Source organism: Drechmeria coniospora, chromosome 02 (assembly GCF_001625195.1).
Source record: "Drechmeria coniospora strain ARSEF 6962 chromosome 02, whole genome shotgun sequence".
NCBI classification, from domain to species: Eukaryota; Fungi; Ascomycota; class Sordariomycetes; order Hypocreales; family Ophiocordycipitaceae; genus Drechmeria; species Drechmeria coniospora.
In genome coordinates this window covers 6,065,766-6,085,088 of record NC_054390.1, presented here as the reverse complement: position 1 = coordinate 6,085,088, position 19,323 = coordinate 6,065,766, and the positions used below count along the sequence as shown (strand labels likewise).

At 55.3% G+C, this 19,323-nt stretch overlaps 6 protein-coding genes across 6 annotated transcripts; 3 read left to right on the top strand and 3 right to left on the bottom strand.

Moving 5' to 3' along the window:
* Positions 1–636: 636 nt before the first annotated feature.
* On the bottom strand, positions 637–2,185 carry DCS_04771 (uncharacterized protein; the record flags this gene model as incomplete). The annotated part of the gene is made up of 5 exons (XM_040802077.1): positions 637–794; positions 854–1,416; positions 1,496–1,844; positions 1,893–2,036; positions 2,131–2,185. 5 exons carry the CDS (start codon positions 2,183–2,185, stop codon positions 637–639), a joined length of 1,269 nt encoding a protein of 422 aa, XP_040657110.1.
* Positions 2,186–2,880: 695 nt separating this feature from the next.
* Positions 2,881–3,611, top strand: DCS_04770 (putative RPL43B-60S large subunit ribosomal protein; the record flags this gene model as incomplete). Its single annotated transcript, XM_040802076.1, has 4 exons — positions 2,881–2,912; positions 2,977–2,994; positions 3,285–3,449; positions 3,548–3,611. The coding sequence occupies 4 exons, from the start codon at positions 2,881–2,883 to the stop codon at positions 3,609–3,611; spliced, it is 279 nt and encodes a 92-aa protein (XP_040657109.1).
* Positions 3,612–6,799: 3,188 nt separating this feature from the next.
* On the top strand, positions 6,800–8,805 carry DCS_04769 (PHD and RING finger domain protein; the record flags this gene model as incomplete). The annotated part of the gene is made up of 2 exons (XM_040802075.1): positions 6,800–7,064; positions 7,151–8,805. The coding sequence occupies 2 exons, from the start codon at positions 6,800–6,802 to the stop codon at positions 8,803–8,805; spliced, it is 1,920 nt and encodes a 639-aa protein (XP_040657108.1).
* A 991-nt stretch (positions 8,806–9,796) lies between these two features.
* Positions 9,797–10,943, top strand: DCS_04768 (50S ribosomal subunit L30; the record flags this gene model as incomplete). Its single annotated transcript, XM_040802074.1, has 2 exons — positions 9,797–10,591; positions 10,650–10,943. The coding sequence occupies 2 exons, from the start codon at positions 9,797–9,799 to the stop codon at positions 10,941–10,943; spliced, it is 1,089 nt and encodes a 362-aa protein (XP_040657107.1).
* Positions 10,944–11,040: 97 nt separating this feature from the next.
* DCS_04767 (uncharacterized protein) lies at positions 11,041–13,364 on the bottom strand (the record flags this gene model as incomplete). The annotated part of the gene is made up of 6 exons (XM_040802073.1): positions 11,041–11,220; positions 11,278–11,594; positions 11,648–12,149; positions 12,312–12,479; positions 12,560–13,014; positions 13,067–13,364. 6 exons carry the CDS (start codon positions 13,362–13,364, stop codon positions 11,041–11,043), a joined length of 1,920 nt encoding a protein of 639 aa, XP_040657106.1.
* A 436-nt stretch (positions 13,365–13,800) lies between these two features.
* DCS_04766 (RecF/RecN/SMC) lies at positions 13,801–17,644 on the bottom strand (the record flags this gene model as incomplete). Its single annotated transcript, XM_040802072.1, has 4 exons — positions 13,801–14,099; positions 14,193–14,628; positions 14,720–17,546; positions 17,607–17,644. 4 exons carry the CDS (start codon positions 17,642–17,644, stop codon positions 13,801–13,803), a joined length of 3,600 nt encoding a protein of 1,199 aa, XP_040657105.1.
* Positions 17,645–19,323: the final 1,679 nt, after the last annotated feature.

Genomic DNA, 19,323 nt, shown 5'->3' with positions numbered 1-19,323 from the left:
GGGACTCTGGTCCATGCGCTAATCAACTTGGGTGGCGCGTGCCGAGTCCAGTTCTTCGTACAGCAGGACTCTTTTTTTCTTCAGTTGCAAACGGCGGAGTTCGGGCTTAATATTGCATGTACACATACGTCGGCGTCGGCGCAAGTCGCGGTCCTCATGGCATGGTTGCCTCTGTATCATAATCATATACCATGGCTGCTCAACCACTGGCAGAATTCAACTCGAAGCTTGAAACGTCATACTCTGCCTTTGACATCCATGCCACTCCCGTCAACAGCATTCACGGGACACGTTGACGTTATCGGGGGTGCGCATGCGGAGCCGCCAGGGGTTCCATCATGGCAAGCTTGCAACACTTGCTCTGCATGCTCTCAGGCGGAGGCAGGGGTAGCTGTCAGCAGACTGGGTACCCGAACTGGTTGACAAGGGTTGCCAGCTGCCTGTTCAACACAATGTTGATTTCACATTAATACAAAATGCATGTTGACAGCAAAAACGGTACAGGGGTTGTGCCTGGGTGGCCGGGAACGTCGTTACGTTCTTCTCATAATCCTAATTCGGCTTCCGCCACAGGGGCTCTTCATGCATAGCTCGCCGATGGCCTGCTTCCTGACCGGAATGAATGGTTCCGCGTTCTTAGTTTGGCAACATCTTGACCTCCATCTTGAATCCTGCGTTGTGGAGGCGATCCACGTAACCCTGGCCAAGGCAAGCGGGAGTGTAGACTCCTCCGTCCAGCTCCAGATCGTCCTCCAGGATGGTCAAAGCTCCCTGTGCCATAAAAACGGCGGTGACTTCGTAGGTCAGTATCGGAGCTCGTCGGCCAGTCATGGTGCGAAGGCTGTCAACTCACGGTAATAGATGCTGCCGTGAAACCATGCTCGGCAGTACGCCTGCTTCCCCGAGGGCGTGGCCGTGTCCGGCGTCGCCACGCCACGGATCTCAACTTCCTCCTTTGCCAACGCATCCTTGCCTGTACCCTCGCCTGGTTTGTAGACGAACTTCTTCAACAAGGCCCTCACAGGAGGGAGTGTGGCAATGATGAGACTCCCCAAGGCAAGTCCCCAGTGAAGAAGGATGCCGTGGAGCCAGTTTCGAGGTTTATAGTAACTCGCCCAGTTGAACTTGGGGCCGTAGAATTGGTCTCTTCGGGAAGGGATCTGAGACAGAAGGCCCCAGGTACGTTCCACGATGGGGATGTCAATCGTGCTGGATATCGAAGTCGTCTGCAAGCCGAGATTGGGCACATTTCGGACCCCCAAGAAAGCTTGCAAGATGGATGTGCTAGGTCGAGGCTTTTCATGGTGAGGGACAGGAGATGATGCGTACGGCTTGCTGGATTCCCTCATTTCCTGCAAGCTAAAGTGATCGAAGATGCCCAAAGCGGACGCGAGGGTGCCGCCAGATGGCGCCGCGCTGAGAGGGCATTTAGCTCCATCGAACCGATCTGTACTTATGCTTTCTCCAAGAAATCTGAAGGGGGATGAAGCCTTACTTGAGCTTATGAATAGAGAGGACTACGTCGCTGGTAGACGCATCCAACTTGCTGCGGAGGAAGCGAGCCATGGCCCAGGTGCATATGTCCGCAGGGACAGATTCGAGGCCGCTCTGTGGGAACATGATGGCGCCGCTCTTTTGCGCCGTTTTTTCATACTTGTTGATCATCCGAGCCACCCAGGGGAACTCGCCGGTGCAGTCCAGATAATGAGTGCCCGCATCGGCGCAGGCTTTGAAGACCTTGTCGCCGTACTTGCAGTACGGGCCAACGGTGGTAATGACGACAAAGGCCTTACTTATGAGAGCGTTCAACTCGGCTTCATCATCGATGTTGGCCAGCTCCAGCTCTGAAGCATGTCAACAGCTGCTGCAGCGACCCATGACAGCGAACTTACTTGGTGGCGCTCTGTCGGCGTTGAGCTTGTGGCACTCATCCATGACAGCCTGGAGCTTCGATTCTGAACGACCAGCAATGGCCCATTTCAAATCCGTCGGAAGATGGGTGGTGACATGCTCGGCGACGAATTTACCGGTGTAGCCTGGACGCGGTGCGGTCAGCGAAACGATTCGTCAGATGACGTATCTGTACAGGTACGGCAGATGATGGATGGCAAGAGGACGATGGCAACGTACCAGTGGCACCGAGGACGAGGAGGTCGTACTGGCGACCGTGTTGCTTGCGAGGCATGTTGGACTGTGGCTAGTATTAATGCAATGGCCGAGTGAGGATTCCCAAGAGCAGCAGGAGGATGTTCGTAGCGAGAGGCACGAGGTATCAAAGTACTGCACTATTCTCTCATACTGTACACGTACTGGCTGGCGTACGTTGACCTAGTCAAGCATATATGCACGTATGGAATTGCGAATCAGGGAAGGGCCTGTTTATACTGTATTTTTACTCGTGATCTCCGCGCCTTGGTTCCGATGTCTGATATCATAATCCCTCCGGTCCTCCGGTTTTGCCACTTCAGCCTGATGATGAGCTGTTTGCCTAGATCGGTCGAATCCTAGTTGCGGCGGATCCCGGGTTCCGCAGGCTACAGCGGAACTTGGGGAGGCGGTTCGAGCATTGCGGCCGCTAATCCTAATTCGCGCGTCAACCCGCTGAGGATTGCATCGAAAAGCTATTGGCCCAAGCGGGTCAAGGTTGTAAACAGTCACGTGCTTCATTTCAAGTTTTTGGAGGCGACGACCCATCCTGTGGGCCAGCTCGCTTGGCCCCGTCCTGAGGCTCACGTGCTTGCCCTAAGGAAATTCACAACCCCAGTCCCATCCAGCACATTTTCGGGGGAAACAGCCGCAACCGCAAAGCCGAGCATCAAACTCTTGCTCGTCACCCGTCGTCCTTCTCCCAACGACAACCTCCCACACATCTCAGTCAAGATGACCAAGCGCACGAAGAAGGTCGGCGTCACGTATGTTTCCCTCCCATCACATGCTGCCGAAATTTCACTTGGCAGTGGCTAACAACGTCTACAGCGGCAAGTACGGTACTCGGTAAGTCGCCAGCGCTCGTCCATCTGTCCACCCATGCCGCCCGCATCGCACACGAGTTCCGGTCCCCGAAGCGAGCTCGAAAGTATCCTTGCCCGGTTGAAGGGGCACGTGCAAAAGGAATCCGCCGTGGAATATTCCGAGGCTGTTACGCGGTTGGGTCAGCGTCCACGACCGCTTGTTCGAATCACCGATGCCCCGGGGAGACGACTGGAAACTCGATGCGAACGATGCGGCCGACATGGTTACGGGACTCTTTGAGGCGCAGTGAAACTGATGGACGTTCTGTACAGCTACGGTGCTTCCCTGCGTAAGCAGGTCAAGAAGATGGAAATCACCCAGCACGCCAAGTACGTCTGCACATTCTGCGGCAAGACCACCGTCAAGCGCCACTCCACCGGCATCTGGGACTGCAAGTCCTGCAAACGAACCATCGCTGGCGGTGCCTATGTTGTTGCGTACGTGGGCCCCCAATCGCATTGCTGCGTTCCTGCTCCTCGCGACGGAACGACAACCGTCTGGTCAAGTTGGGGCAAAGACTAATGGAGAGCCGCAGCACCCCCGCCGCCGCCGCCATGCGATCGACTCTGCGAAGACTGAGGGAGATTGCCGAGGTGTAAGGAGAAGTCCCTGGATGGTTTGCATTTCGGTCTGGTGTATGGGGATCATGGTTTGCGTGCCTACACTACGCGGTGACGGGATGGACGTCAGCGCTCGAACGTCGGTCATAGAGGCCAGTCGATTAGCATTGGAACAAAAATGAGTGCATGGTCTCCGACTACATATCGAAGTAGGGTTCCGAATGCGATCGGGCGAGCGTGGTGCATTGTGTGGTGGCGAGCTTGGGCAGCCGAGAGAAGCCATGAGAACGATGTATGACGGCGCCGGCGACCTGCTTCTGCGCGGCAGCTCAACAAATGCATGCGTGAATGTATACGATGCCACTGGCGTCGCCGACGACTAGACGGGTCCGCGAAATAACGTTGTCTCGGTCGAGTTTCCTCCATCTACTATTCCGCCATGGTCACAGTCACAGTGCCGAGACTAGATGCCGTTACGGCAAGGAAGCCGGCTTGACCACGGATCGCTTCGTCGGTGCCCTCCGGGCGGCCAGCGTCACGGAGCGATCTCGAGGTTCACCGTACGACCCAGCCGTCCTTGTCCGGAGCCTTGTCGCACCTCGGCGAAAGCGGAAGCACCACCACCATGAGCTGTTGGCGGCATTTCGTTGCAAGGCGCGCCAGATTAAGTGTAAGCGCGAACCAGCGTTGCGTAATATCGAATTTGCAGCTGCGCATTCTGCGGGGGTTGCATGACCCGACGTGCGTTAGGGTGCCATACTAGCATGCGCAGCATAATGGTGACGACAGCCTTCCCCATTCCCATTGCCCAGAGCGCGCAACGTGAGTCTGCTATTGTATTTGTAGTTGGCAAACCCGTGACCGAATCGACCGTCACGCTGGCTGCCCTGTACCAGAAAGGAACGGCCATTCAGGTGATTGGCGACCTGGGACTCCGAGTTGCACAAGCGAGTACCTCGTATGGCGTGCGGTACTTGGTAGGTGTGCATCTACGGAGTGATACTCCGAACTCGTCTTCAAATTGGGACGGAGAGGCTGGGATTGTTTCCCTCATGCCCCTATCACTTGGTTCTTTCTACCTGGGTACCTAGAATTGATCCACTGCAATAATTAATAATAATAATACTTCCTGAATCCTGCAGAAGGGGGGGGGGGGGGGGCGCATCCTCAAGCGCTGCTTCATGGCGTCTGAGCGTTTGAGTGTGCGTCTTCCTCGATGTGGCAGGTTCAAATGTTGCGTAGAATGTTGCCCAGACCCCCGAGTACCTTACCAACCCATTCTTCGATCTGGACTTTGCTTCTTCCCGGTAGCATTACTGCCTACCACCTACCAGGTACGTACGAATAGTCATTTGGCACATCGTCCAACACACAGAACACGCCGGGCTGGAGGCATGCGGCTGGCACCTCGAAGGTTCGACGCGCAGAGTCACATGAACGAGGCGAGGTTGGGCAGGGCGGTAACTGTCAAGTACAGGCAACTCTTGGGTTGGTGCATCGCTCGTAATGATGGCAGGTACGGAGTACATGTACTGAGCATGTACCTGGCCTTGGAACGAATCCCTCCTTCGGAAAACAGGAAGCGCAAAGTGAGAAGTCGCCACCTCGTCAGGCGACCTTAGTGTAAGTACGGAGTACAGTAAGTACAGCACGGAAGTATAGTAAGTACAATAAGTACGAGGTACGGCGTAAAGTACTGTATTACTCCCTGTACTCCGTACAGTACTACTTACTGGCTTTGGTACCCAGTTAGGTATTATTAGGCACCCAACTCGTCCGCCGTTAGCAGCTGGACCACGACCCGCGCAGCCCTTGCGTCCTCATTTACCACCTAATGCTACTCCGTACTCTTCACTAGCACCTAATTACAGGTACGCACTTAGACGGTCTACGGAGTACGCGAACAAATGAGAAAAATGAAAAAAAGCCATCCCTTTCCTGAACAACCTCGAGTCGAGGCTGACACCGGTCACGCCCACGCGGTCAGGCAAGTCAGTTCTGGCCGTGCCCACTGCAGCCCGCAGATCCATCCATTCGTTCACCAGCGTGCGGTCCATCTATGCTGCCATGTTGTCATGCGTGCTGTGCTCGCTCCCATTTCCCACCTCGATACCTCATTCATCGTGCGCATGAGGCATTATCCGAGTGGCAGGTTGCCCACTTGTCCTTTGCCATTCTCCCTCCCCTTTACGCCGCCTCTCCATTCTCTGGTCTGTGGTTCTCCCCGCCGTCCCACCTCTGGCTGTTCCTTTGCCGTGCCTCACCCACCCGCGGAGCTGGTACAGGTACGGATTGCAGGTACACGAAACGACGACACGCGCCCACTTCACCTTTCATCCACCCCGCTGGTTGAACACGTTCTCCGTTCGCAGCCACAGGTAAAGTGTGTCATTTCATTCGCTGCCAACCTATCGTCTCCTTCCCATCCCCAGCCTGGCGTTGCATGCCGTACGTGCCGTAGCACAACGAGCGCAGGTACGTTTGGTTGTTGCGAGCACCCGCACACAGGCACCGTGCCAAGTTGGCCGGGCATCAACAGACAGACACACCATCATCCCCGCTGCCACGGTCCCTTCTTCCGGGCCCGAATCTTGCCCCCCTTCCCCTCCCGCCTCCTGCCTCCCCTACCCAATCCTCGCCAAACTCAGTAATATTACCTAAACGTACGGAGTACGCTGCAGCTGTACAAGTACGGAACCATCTCCGTCATTCTTCGCGGCAAAACTTCGCCCGCCCCCCCCCCCCCCCCCTCCCCTTTCTCCCCGGCCACCAGGCCCCAGCCTAAGCCCAACCCACACAACGGTCCAGGCGGCTTCAGCGCCATGCGAAGCTGATTGGCCCCGCCTGATATCCCCTAACAGCATATCGACAGTTAGGTACTACTTCGCACGCTAACTGCGAGTACCGACCTGCTGAGCCAAACGGCCCATACCCCTACTACATGTACTCGCTCCCTCTTTTCCAACTCTCTCCTCTCGTTCCCACTCGTCCTGCTGCCTCTACCCGCGGTGCCCTCTACTACCAACTACAGCCTACCGCCCCGACGACCCCATCCGCTAATCACGGCCAAAAGCAGACCCATCTTCAAAAACGGTCACGACCTACGTCGACGTCTCTAACAAACGTCAGCGACTTCTCGTCTGCTTCCTGAATCGATTTTACTCCTCCTCGGCTGTCTTTTTACATGTTTTCATCACCTCACCGTTTGTTTTGTCGAAGCTGGAGTCATGTCTGAGCCCGAGCAGTGCATCATATGTCTTGATCTGCTGCCGCACCCCTCGTCTGCGAACGGGACTGCCTCCGCCTCCACGACCACCGATGTCGCCGATGCTGTCGGCGAGGTGGCAAACCACCTGGACATTGTGGCCGCCCTCGATGGCTGCGAACACCTAATCCACGACTCCTGCATTCGTGCATGGGCCCAAAAGACGAATACCTGCCCCATTTGTCGCAACCCCTTTCACACCGTCAAGGTCTACAATGGATCCGATGGTGAGTAGCATCTCCTTGCCTCCTCCTCCCGGGCCATGCCCGACCTCCCAACGACGAGCAAGCTGACCGTCCTCCTCTCTCAACAGGTACCCCAATTTCCACGTACGACGTTCAGGATAAGAAGCAGGTGGCCGAGTTTGATGCTCAGCAGTGGATGGCTCAAAACCCGGAGCCTGAGGAAGACGAAGGCAGCAACCCATGCCCCATATGCAGCTCGGCCGAACGGGAGGACGTCCTGCTCCTCTGTGACAGCTGCGATGCCGCCTACCATACCCACTGCATCGGGCTCGATTACATCCCCGAAGGCGACTGGTACTGCATGGAATGTGCCCATCTCTTTAACCTCACGGAGGAGCCTGAGGCATCGGAAGTTGCCGCGCCATCGCCTACGCCCCAAAACGTCCGAAGACCCAACCCACGAGATGTTCGAGGATATCATGTCCGGACCCGTGCACGGCTCAGGAGGGCCCGCCGCCAGGCACGAAATGCCGAGTGGCAAGGTGCATGGGGACAGTTCGCCGGCCGCTTCTTCGAGATGAGCGACCTGGATCTCGACAACTACGACGATGACGAAGACCTCGAGCAGTTTCGCCGCTTCCAGCAGAACGACCAACGAGAGCTGCAACGATGGCAACAGCGTGTCAACATTGCCCAGCGACTAGGTGCCCAAGAAGAATTCGCACCCAGTATTCCACCGCAAATAAGCGAGCGCCTACACTCGGCCCCCCAGCCTGTAGAGGAGACGAGAGACGAACTGCGGGCGTGGGGTGCCTTCAACCGGGCTCGTGAAGCCGACACAAACCTCAATAACCACAACAATAACAACAACAACGGCGGCAGCAGCAGCAGCAGCAACAACAACAACAACAACAACAACAGCGCATCTCGCAAGCGAAAAACTCGGTCCGTCACGGCATCGCCGTCTGAGCCAGTACCCGAACCGGAGAGGAAGCTGAAGCGGCCTCGAACTCGACGGCTTCCCAATCAGTCGGAGGCCTCGGCCGCTGCTCCGGCTGCGCCTGCCGCAGATTCATCAAGTTCACGGCCGACGACCAACGGCGTGCCCACGAGAGCGACCCTCAACCGACTGGAGACGGACCCTCCGCTGGTGTCTTCGCTGCTCAAAGAGCTGGAGCCAAATGGAATATCCGAGGACGAGGCTTGGGCCACTAGTCCAACCTGGCGGTTGCTTCCCGAGGCTTCCTCTCCCGTTCTCTCACCGTCCGCTTCAAACCACAGCAGTCCACGAGCGCTCTCCCTCACCCCTCCGCCTCTCCCCCGAACGAATGGACGGGAGGCATCCCCGACCCTGTCGCTCAGCACACATATCGAGCCCGTATATCCACCAGCCAACTACTCGCCAAGTCGGTCAACAAACGATCACGGTGATTCCGAACCACGACCAAGCAAATCAGAGATTCGACCACTGGAACTGCGCCAACCGCGCCCACGTCGACCGCAGCAAGTTCTGCAACGAAAAGAAGACTCCTCGCCCACGAGATTAGCCATGACACACGAGGAAAAGAAGAGCATTAATGAGATCGTCAAGAGCGCTCTGAGGCCGTACTGGCGGGCACAGAAGCTGACGACGGAGCAATACGAGTCGATCAATCGGGAGATATCGCGGAAGCTTTACGACGAAGTCAAGGATGCTTCCTTGCTCAACGAAGCTTCTCGGCTAGCATGGGAAAAACGAGCGACGCAGGAGGTGACGCGAGCGGTCGACGAGCTTCAGGCGTGATTCACCCTGGCGATTGCAGGCTTTGGTTGTACAAAATGTCGAAACGGCGTTCAGGGCATATCGGCGATTCATGTAGCTTGATACCCGGCTTCTTCCCACGGATGGGAAAAGGTCTCCTCGGGAGAGGTGGTGGCGCAACAGGAGTCGCGCTGTATTGAGCGTACGTGGTCAGGTCATGCTGGTTAAGACAGCTTGGTTCAGCTTCATGACAATGTTGGATCTTGTGTATGAAAGTGGCTTTGCGGGGCTTAACCCTGAGGGCCAGGCACAACACCATGATGAATACATCTAACGAAAGGCAGACGCGTGCGTTAGGGACAATGCGTGAGCCGGCGCGTGAAGCAGCTGTGTGATTTAGCCCGACGGCCAACCTGTAGCAATTGAGGGTGACACTGGCAAGGGTCCCGGAAGAAAGTAACAGAAAATCGGAAGCCTCATTCTCACTCAGTAAAGTTCAATCATGCCGTCGAGAAGACTTTTTCAGATGTGCATATGCTCCAAGGGCGCCAGCGAGCGACTCCGAAGGACGCGACCCAAGTGAGAGGATAATTGCCTCAGCCGAGGATTGATTGAAATGTCAGCAGTATCTATCTAACAGAACCCGGTAGGGAAAAAGGACTGGAAGTCTCTTTGCAGGTGCCGCTAGCGAAAAAGACCGCTCTGGGATTCACTCTCGGCACACGTTAATGATCAGGACGTTCTGGAGGTGGAAACGGGTCTTGATGATAAGGAAATGGTGCCTTGGGTGAGGAGAAAAGAAAATGTAAATCGGGGGGGGGGGACAGAGAAAGCTTTGTATGGGGACGAGTCGTCCTGGGTCGTTGCCTCAGGCCACACAGAATATGCTTATGTCATCGGTTCCAACCACGGTACGTACCCCCAAGACTACAGTTGACCAAGCTGCATCCGAAAAGTTCGAGACGTCGATAGATATGATTGACACTCGCGACGTGGAACCCCAGATTTAGGGGCTACCCGAGGGACAAAACCCATGATGACAGCCTCGAGTAGAGGGCGACGAGCCCTACAGGGTCTCTTTTCAGGTGGGCGGAATCATTGCAAAGCCAATCGGTGGTTTTGTGAGTTTGCTCAAGCTTACCATTCCCGCGCAACAGCACCTAGAGTTTGCTTCCGATGCGCAACGAGCAACGCAGCGTCAAGTCGACTCTACTCTTCTGCTGCAGCCCCTGCTGAAGTGTTAGCGGACACCAATACTCCTCCATCTCCCCTCCCACGCCGCTCATCCCCTCCCTACGATGTACACTCCGGCCTCATCCTGACGCGGCCACCGCTGTTGACTCGGCGGCTGCACCCGTTCGAGAACGCTTTTTTCTTCTACCAAAAGCGGCTGGAGGAGCGACTCAACACTCCTTTTATCACAAGCATCTACTTCAAGCCCGACACTGCTCGAAAGCTCGACTGGGACCTCAAGGTACAGGAGCGCCAAGGCACCGTCGCCAAGGAGCTCGGCGTGTACAAGGGCAAGGGCGCAAAGGCATGGGACGATGAGCTGAAGGTCGACGACACACTGAGCACTCAGGAGAGCCTTCTTAACAGCCTTCTGAGGGATGCAGAGGCCCGGGTTAGCGACGACGCTGAGGTGATTGCGGCCGAGGATGTGGTATCTGTCGAGCGGCCGATGGAGCGGGAGACAGAAGCGGACAGGAAGGGGGATGTGCGCAGGTTGGACAGAAGCTTAGACAGGACGCTGTATCTTGTCGTCAAGGGAAAGGACGGCTGGGGCTTCCCTGCAGGTGCGGTTCCCAAGGACGAAAACCTTCATCAAGTAAGTGTTTTGGCGCAAATGTCAAGGCTTGAGCATGGTTGCTAATCGACTTTGACAGGCTGCGAAAAATGTCCTGGACCAGGCCGCTGGTGTCAACATGAATACGTGGATCGTTGGCCGCGCTCCCATCGCTCATATGGTCGCGACTCCCGTCCTAAACGCCGATGGCACTGTGCAGAAGAAGGGTGTCAAGACATTTTTCCTCAAGGGCCGCATCATGGCCGGCCAGGCCGACCTCAAGGGCAATCCGTTTGGTTATACCGACTTCAAGTGGCTAACTCGGGAGGAGCTCAAGGAGGCACTGTCGCCGGAGTACTTTCACAGCGTCCGAAACATGATGGCCGACAGATAGGTAGGTCCTGACGAAGGAGGTGGATTGAGTCGGCGATATCTGCAAGACTCTGTCTCTGTATTTATCTACGCCGTATGCACAAATTCTGCGCCTGATATCACTGTCCTCTGGCTAGGATGTGCACATTTCCCTCGATTTTGTTGACGAAGTTGTGAATCGTGTCATTGGTCCGGTCCACGACGAGCCAGGCATCTACCAACTTGGTGCGTCTTGGATGGTTTGCATACCCGTCGTCAACTCTCCATCGAGCCTGATGGCATCGGTGTCCACCTCGGACCTGGAGTATTCGGCATTCTCTTGATTCTCAACAGCTTGGGCAGTGGCGCATTCTCACTGTTTCCGCACATGCGGGCGAAGGCGGCGAGACGGGTACCTGTAAATCAAGAATACCCGCCGTGGACATGCGCAACTTGTTGCGGACCGGGGCGAAGAAATCGCTCTCAAAGCTTGGAATCTGTATGGCCTCTCCCTCAACGAATTGGTCCATGGGCGAGAGTCTGTCGTCGATGAGGGTTAGCCAAAAGTCCACTGCAAGAAGGTCGTGTCCGACGTGCCGTTTAGCGTGACCACTTCTGTATTCGGCTTCCGCCCGCTTATGGAGCCGTAGTCTCCTGCAGGAGAGCTTCAGGAAGACGATGGCCGCCATATAGCCTGTTGAAGTGTCGGTTTGGGCGAATGTAGAACGGATGGGTTGAAAGGCTCACTGTCAAACCCAGCGTTACGGGCGGCTACTTGCTTCTCCCCAACCCGCGTGAACCCCCATTCTTTCGTCTTGGGTGCAGAGAAGGGGTATACTTGACGGTTCAGTGCCTGGCATATCTCCTGCGAGCTCTCGTCAACAGTCCCCGGGTCAACAGTCTGCGAGACCAGGAGCTTCGTATCGAGGAGACGAGGAAACAGGCTGCGGGTAATTGACCGGAAGCTCTCAAGCGTCTCGGGAAGCTCGCCGATAAACATGGAGTGAAGGATGGCTATATCGTACACAACATTATGCCCAAGTAAGATTGGGGGCTTCTCTCGAGGCTTCTGCAGCATCCGCAGCAGTGTTTGCCAACGTGTTCGTTCTTGCTCGGACCAGGGCTGGTGCGAAACGTTTGGGCCGTTGAGCGCGGTGTATGCCGCGCGGGCCATGTCCTCGTAACCCGCAGTGCCTTCTATACCTATCAACGCCTCGACGATCCAGGATACGCCTTGTCGGATGTTAATCTGGGGTTCAACGTCTAGCGTACACGCCCATGGATGAATAACTTGCCAAAACATTTTGCCAGAGCAGCAACCTTGGCTTCACGGGTGCGTGATCTTATCTACGAATACGCGATGTCAGGTTCAATATGCCTGTATTGATTCAGAGCATCACTCGGCGCGTACTTGTTCAACACTGGCTCTGTCGAGGAGCGTGATGCTCGTGGCGTCTCTATTTCTTTGTTGCCAGCAGCGGCACTGCGGGAAGTCTTGCTCGATCATCTCATTGATGAGCAAGATCGTGTTCTTCTGCATGTTGACACCCTGAGACTCGGGGATCTCGAGAACGTCCCCCTTGGGCGGCAGTCAGCAACAAACCTACAGCAAGGTGGCGGGATGATGAGATGTTGACCAGGTCAAGGACGCGGACTTACGATCCCGGGCTCAGTGGCCAACCACTCCTGCACGATACCTCTGAAGCACTTGTAGAGCCGCATGCCAGTCTCCTCCATCCTCTCCGTGTCGATTATTTCACTGGTGCTGCTCAAGAGAAGCAGCCTCTCGTTTGCGAGTCCAAGTTCTCTGCGGCTGAGGAACGGTACGCCATGAGCCAACGTCTGTTGAATGTCAAACCTGTGCTGGAGAAGAAACTCGATCGACCTGGATGAGAAAGTGATGGTGCGATTGAGGACCCTCGACAGCTGACCGTCTTCTTTCGTCTCTAGCGGAACGAGGACAGAAATAGGAATCGAAAGGTCCGCGTCTCGTAGCAAACTAATCACGGTCAGCAACTGGAGACGGGACATCGACAGTTTATGCAGGCAGGCGGTTGTCCCAGTGGATTGCCGTGACACCAAGTTGGATGGCGGAGAAGGTGCTGGCGGCAGTCCTGATGCGGTTGTAAACTTGTTCTAGGGTCGTCTCCCTCGTCGACAATCCACCTCGCTCCATCGCTCCTGTCATTTTGAGGTCAATGGCAATGAAGTTCGCCGAAGCCAGGGCTTCAAGCATGTCCGGAAGTTTCTCCCAGAAAGCGTTCCAGTCGGCTATTTCCATGACGATACAGATGCTGGCAGTTGCGTTCCTCTTGGCGAAGACAAACGTTGGCGGAGGGGAGGGTGAGAGAGGGTTAGCGGTTGGCAGTCGATGATTGATAGTTGGTGGATGGGAGGTAGAGGATGATACGAGTGAATGAGGCTGGAAGTGGATGGACGAGATGCTGTTCGATGGCCGGTACATGTCGGACCAGATGCATTTACCATGGGGCAGTGAATGGTGTGTGCCTGCCACAGTTGTTTCCAGGTCGACGGACACGTGCCTGGGTCTATATCGGGGAATAGCAGATGGCAATACACACATCTATCTCGTTTTGCAAGAAACCCCATTCATCCATCCATGCTGCGCACCGTGGTATGATATGTACAATTAGAATCCATCAGTAATGCCATCCATCTCATCATCAAGGCCAACAAGCATACTCTCATGCTTGCTTCCTCTCCATGAGCTGCCCGTCTGCCTGCCTGCCCAGTTATCCGTCTTGCCTTCCTTCCATCACCTTTGCTTCATCGTCGGATAGACTATGCACATTGTCTTCCAGGCTGACCATAGATCCCCCTTGAAGCCAAACGCACGCGCGTGCGCAGTTCGGCCGACAATTCGCGTCGTGGCTACTGTCCTAGGCTGGCTTGGCCTGGCCCTCGACAAAGTTCAGCGCATCCTCTGTGCTGACGCAGTTGATGGAGCTCGTCTTGTTGCGGAATGTCACACCGTAGCACTTGTCTGCAACGTGGACAATCTCGGGTCGGAAAGTGGTGCAGATGAATTGGGTGCCAATCTCGTCTGAAATCGACTCGAGCAGGGACGCCACAGCCGTTCGGTACTGCGCATCCAGGTTGGCATCGACCTCGTCGAATATGACCATGGGGCTGCTTTCCGTCGCTTGAAGCGCAAAGATGAGGCAGAGAGCGCACAAACCTGGCACGGGTCAGTCAGCGTGGGCTCATTTCACATCGAATCGAAGGGGAGCGGAAAACTGCGAGGTCATCGACGACGGCGGCGGCGACGTACTCTTCTGTCCACCACTGAGTTGTTGGATCCTTTGCTGCTCGTCGAGGTGCTTCGAGTTGAACGAGACGCTGATCCCAACGCCAATGTAGTTTTCCACGCTCCCTCGCGCCTCGTCATCCGACTCGTCGACGTCCTGCCGACGATCGGTCCTGCGTTGGATCACGAGCCGGCCGTGGCCTGCGGGCACCAGCTTGCTGAAAATGGTGGCGAACTCCTTCGACACTTGCTTAAACGTCCGCTCGATCGCCTCATCCTTGCGACGATCGAGGTGCTCGACAAGCTCCTCGATGGACCCTTGCGAGGCGTCCAACTCTTTGCGTCGCTTCATCAAATGGCCTTGCTGAGTCGTGAAGTTGTTGTACTGCTCAAACGCTTTCTTATTGACGTGCTTGTATTTTTTCAGCGCCTCATTGACTCTTTTCAGCTTGGACGTAATCTGCGCAGAGTCAGCAAAATAACAGAGCATGGATGACGAAACTCCCAACTCCGATCTTGTCTCGGGGGGGTAGGTCGGCGGGCCCACGTACCACTTTCGCATCCATGTTCTCGTACTTGTCAAAGGCCTCTTCGGGGAGTACACCGAGTTCGCGGATGTTCTTCGCGCACTCCGCTGCCTGTGCCGTCAGAAGCGCTTTCCGCTGCAACGTCTTCTCCATGCGCTTCTGCTGCTTCTCGATCCGTGTCGAGATGTCAATCTGAATCTGTTCGAGTCGGCCTTTCTCGGTCGAAATTCGTTCCATTCGGCCAACAAGCTCCTCCACCTTGCTCTCCGTCTCCTCCAAGCTTGACTTGACCGCTTGCAAAACCTGCCGGGCCTTCTTCAGCTCCCTATCCACTTCCTTCAGGCCACCAGCCGATGCACCCGAGGCGGAGTATTCAAACGCTTGGCTGTTGAGCTGGTCCAGCTTCATCTGAAGGTTCTGCCGCAGATCGACTTCGAGGAGCTGCTTTGTCTTCTCCAGCTGTCGTCGAGCACTGCTCACCTCGTTCCACTGCTTCTGGAGCTGCTGCGTGCGTAGGCTGAGCGCTTCAAGCTCGCCCTCCTCCTCCGCCGTCAGACTCTTCTTAAACTTCGTCTTGAGCTCGGATTCGTGAGCAGCGATTTCTTCCATGAAGCCCACCATGTTTTTCTCAACCGCGTCGCGGCGCTTCATGGCGGCGTCATGGTGCGTCCGTTCATTCTCGATGTACGCTGACTTGTTTCTCAGCTCGTGCTTCAGTGGCTCAAACCCATCCTCCGCTTGCCGCAGCTTCTGCTCAAGCTTCTGCACATCAGACATGGCGCCGGTAATTTCCTGATCCTTGCGTTCGATCTGACCTCGGATATCACGCGACTGCGAAATGAGGTCTTCAAACTCGGCTCGCCACTTGTTGGCGGCCTTGACGGCCTCCAGACGAGACTTGCGAGGGTCGATATAACCGCCCGTCATGGCACCCCTCTTGTTCGCGGTGTCACCCTCAACCGTGATGCCGTCGAGTCCGTGACTTCGGGCGTACTGTCCCGCGACGGCGAGGTTGGGGCAGACGACCGTCCTTCCGAAGACTTGCTGAAACGCCTTTTCAAACTTGGCATCGTACGTGATTTTGCTGATCAAGGGAATCGCGTCGTTCGACCTCGGGAAGTGCACTTGGCGTGGTCGAAGTTGCGCAAGCGGCATGAATGTGACTCGGCCGCCGTGTTGCCTATAGAGGATGTCGGCCAGATACGTTGCCGTGTCGGCACTGTCGACCACGTAGTGAAACAAACTGGAGCCTGCCGTCTGTTCAACGGGAAGCCTGTAGGCTTCGCTGACATCAAGGAGGTCTGCCAATGTCCCAAAAGCGCCAGGAATGTCTTGCTCCTGCTTTAAACGCCGGATGGTAGCAAGACCCCGGGCTGTGGCACCGTCCATGGCGTGGGACAGCTCTCGTTCCGCCTTTTCTTTCTCCTGCCGGGCATTCGAGATGACCGAGTTGAGCTTGTCGTCACCGCGGCGGATGTGCTTCCGTTCGTCGTTCAGCTTGTCGAGCGCCAGCCGCGCCTGAGAAACTTGCTCTGCCAGTTGTGTTCTGTCGCCACTCCAATTCGCGAGACGCTGTCGCAAATCCGCAACCTCTTGCTCGCCCTGGCTAATGGAGGCCTCCACTTTGACAACCTCTTCATCGGCCTCGAGCTTGTTTGCCTTTTGCATGCTCATCGTCGTCGATAGGTCGTTGATCTCCTGCTGCAACCACGCATCTCGTTCGGATTCGTTCTTGAACCGAGAGCCTCGGCTTTGCTTGGCAAAAAGGCGTGACCGTTTAGCTTCGGCCGCATCGAGCTGCCGCTTCACTTCGTCTTCGTTCTGCTTCTCCCTGGTATATGCGGGTAGAGTTCTGGCTAGTTCTTTCTCCTTGGATGCAATGTCGGCCTGGACGGACTCTAGCTCCGCATCGTGCTGCGCTCGGGCTTTCTCTTGCGCCGACATTCCATCCTTGAGGTTCCTAGCTTTGAGTTCAACCTTGGCGAGCGTTTTGGCGGAATCACGCCTATCCTCCTCATGCTGACGGCGATCGATCTGCAAAAGTTCAATTTCCCGCTGCAGAGATTGGATGTCGCCCTCCATCTTGGCAATGGCTTTCTCGCCCTTGGCAAATTCAGAACGGCTCGAGTCTGCCATGTCAAGGCCGTCTTGGCGCGCGTTATCAATCTCCTCGAGTGTTGACTGAACGGTCGTCTGTTCCCTGTGGTGGTAGGCGTACTCGAGACATCTCCGCTCCCGATCTTTATCTTGGAAGCCCCTGAGCTCTTCCTTCTCCTCTTCGAGCTCCGTCAATCTTTCTCGGATATATACCAGAAGCTCGTCGATCTTCTCTCGCTTGTTGTTGGTTTCATGCATGATCTTGAGCGACTCGGATCGTCTTGCCTCGTATACCTGGGTGCCAGCGACCTCCTTCAGCAGGTTCAGTCGTTCCGACTCTTTCATGTTCGTCAACGCCGTAACGCGGCCTTGGGGGACAATATAGTAAGGGTTCGATCGAGAGAATCCCGCGGCTTCCAGCAGGTTCATCACGTCCGTCTTGGAGACAACCTTTCGATCGACCGAATATTCGTCCTTTTTGAGGCCGATCGTGCGTCTCAAGACAACCTCTTTGTTGCCGGTGGGGAAACGATCATCGCTATTGTCGAATATGATCTCAACATATGCCGACATGACGGCAGAGCCAGAGCCTTCGTGGAGAAGACCCTGGCGTTCCTCGCGGCTCATTTGTGTATACGCATCGCTGAGGACGAAGCGCATGGCCGCGAAGAAATTACTCTTTCCGGAGCCATTGCGACCGACGATGATGTTCGTCTTTGGTGAGAAGGGTTCGATGACGGTCTGGTCCTTGTAGCTGCGCCGAGGGTCAGCAGTGCTCCCAGGTTATATCTAGCCACGGGTCGTGTGTCCGCACCTTTTGAAGCCCTGGATGATGATCTGTTTGATGTACATTTTCAGCGGTGCTAGCGCAAAGGCGCAACAACCGAAGGACCAGGAACGTCAGTGGCGATTCGGTCTTTGATCGTAGACGGATGGGTTGGGATTTTGATGCTTTGCGATTGCGACGCGTCCCCTCCCCCCGCAGCACCGCGACTACCACTAGTCGTTTCTCAACAGGTCGCGTTGCGGGCGATGATTGCCGCCTGAGGAATCGACAATCCCATTCAACAGTTGGTCTGTGCGTTCACTGGCCCACTACAACTACATGTACTGCAGTTTAACCAACGCAAACTAACACTCACTTCAAGTAAGTACTCACAGTACGTTTTTGAGTATGTACTCCGTACAGTACAGAGTACGAAGCTCGGAGTAAGTACTGAGTGATTCTGAGTAATTTTATTGCACATGTAAGTACGCCTACTGTAAAGTACTGTACGGAGCACGGAGCACAGTACCCGCACTGTAAGAATTATTAGGCTGCAAGTACTCCGTACTGCGTACGGTTGAAATGAAGTGCACCTAACCACTCCTCCATTATTGACTTTTACTACCACGTGTACAGTATGGCGAACTCATACTCAGCACTGTACAGTGCATGCACTGACAAAGACAGTATGTAAGGACCTACCCTATATACGGTTTACTTTTTGCGATTTCAATTTTCTTGCATGTGCTCCGTACATATAGTTTCCTCTCGCTTTGCTTATTTATTTGCCGTTTGGGGAGGCTACATCATTGAAGTACAATAGCTGTTATCTGGGCCTGGTTGCTAGTGGTCCTGATCTGCTTCTCGGTATGAGTGATTCGGTCACCCATTAGATGATACGCTAATGAGACGAGCACCAAATCCCGCGATACTGTTTCGGATTGGCCAGTTATGGACACGTTTTGCACGGACGATGACGTTCCCGCGATGCGAGCTCTGTGATCGTGACCACCAAGCGAGACGCCTGCTAAGGGCGAACGATTGTGTCGGCAGGGGACTTGAATTATTAGGAGCCGCCACAAGACAGCTTTGCCCTACGAGCTTAATGATCCGTACCTGCTCTGCATGATAGATATCCAACGCCGTTTGGTCAGCAGCCATTTATGTTGGCAAGAGACTGGTATGGAAGCTTGCATCACCACGGAGCGTATCCGTAGAGGCCAGGGTTAAATGGCTCGTGCTCGCTCTCGACTGTTCAAATGGGAATGGAGTGAATGGAATGAATGGCACCGTTCTGCACGTGCACGGAACCGGACCGGCACTTCGGGTCTTAAGCCATCACGCAGCGTAATGCAGCCGTTCAATATTGACTTCGCTCCTTGGATCGCAAAGGCCACAAAGCCAACATGCATCGAAGTGCAAACGTGCGAGTTCTGCAGGATGCATATACGCACACGGGCCGAGGGTTGAATGATTTCGATATGTGTACGGAACATCTGCATGCCAATTTTCAATGCAGCAGCTGGCGCAAGACAGCCATTTCGATTACGACAACAGTCCCTGCCCAGGCGCTGTGCGTCTCGTTGGCATCGGCTGCATCGGGGAGTTATCAAACTGCATTCGAAGCTGCGAATGTTGCGACGCTAATCCGCGATATGTGGATGATCGGAACGAGGTACATGGGTACAGAGTTCGGAGGGTGGGAACAAGCGATGAATGGACCAACAAGCTTGGTTGCCGCATCAAGCTGGTGCTTCATTGCCTC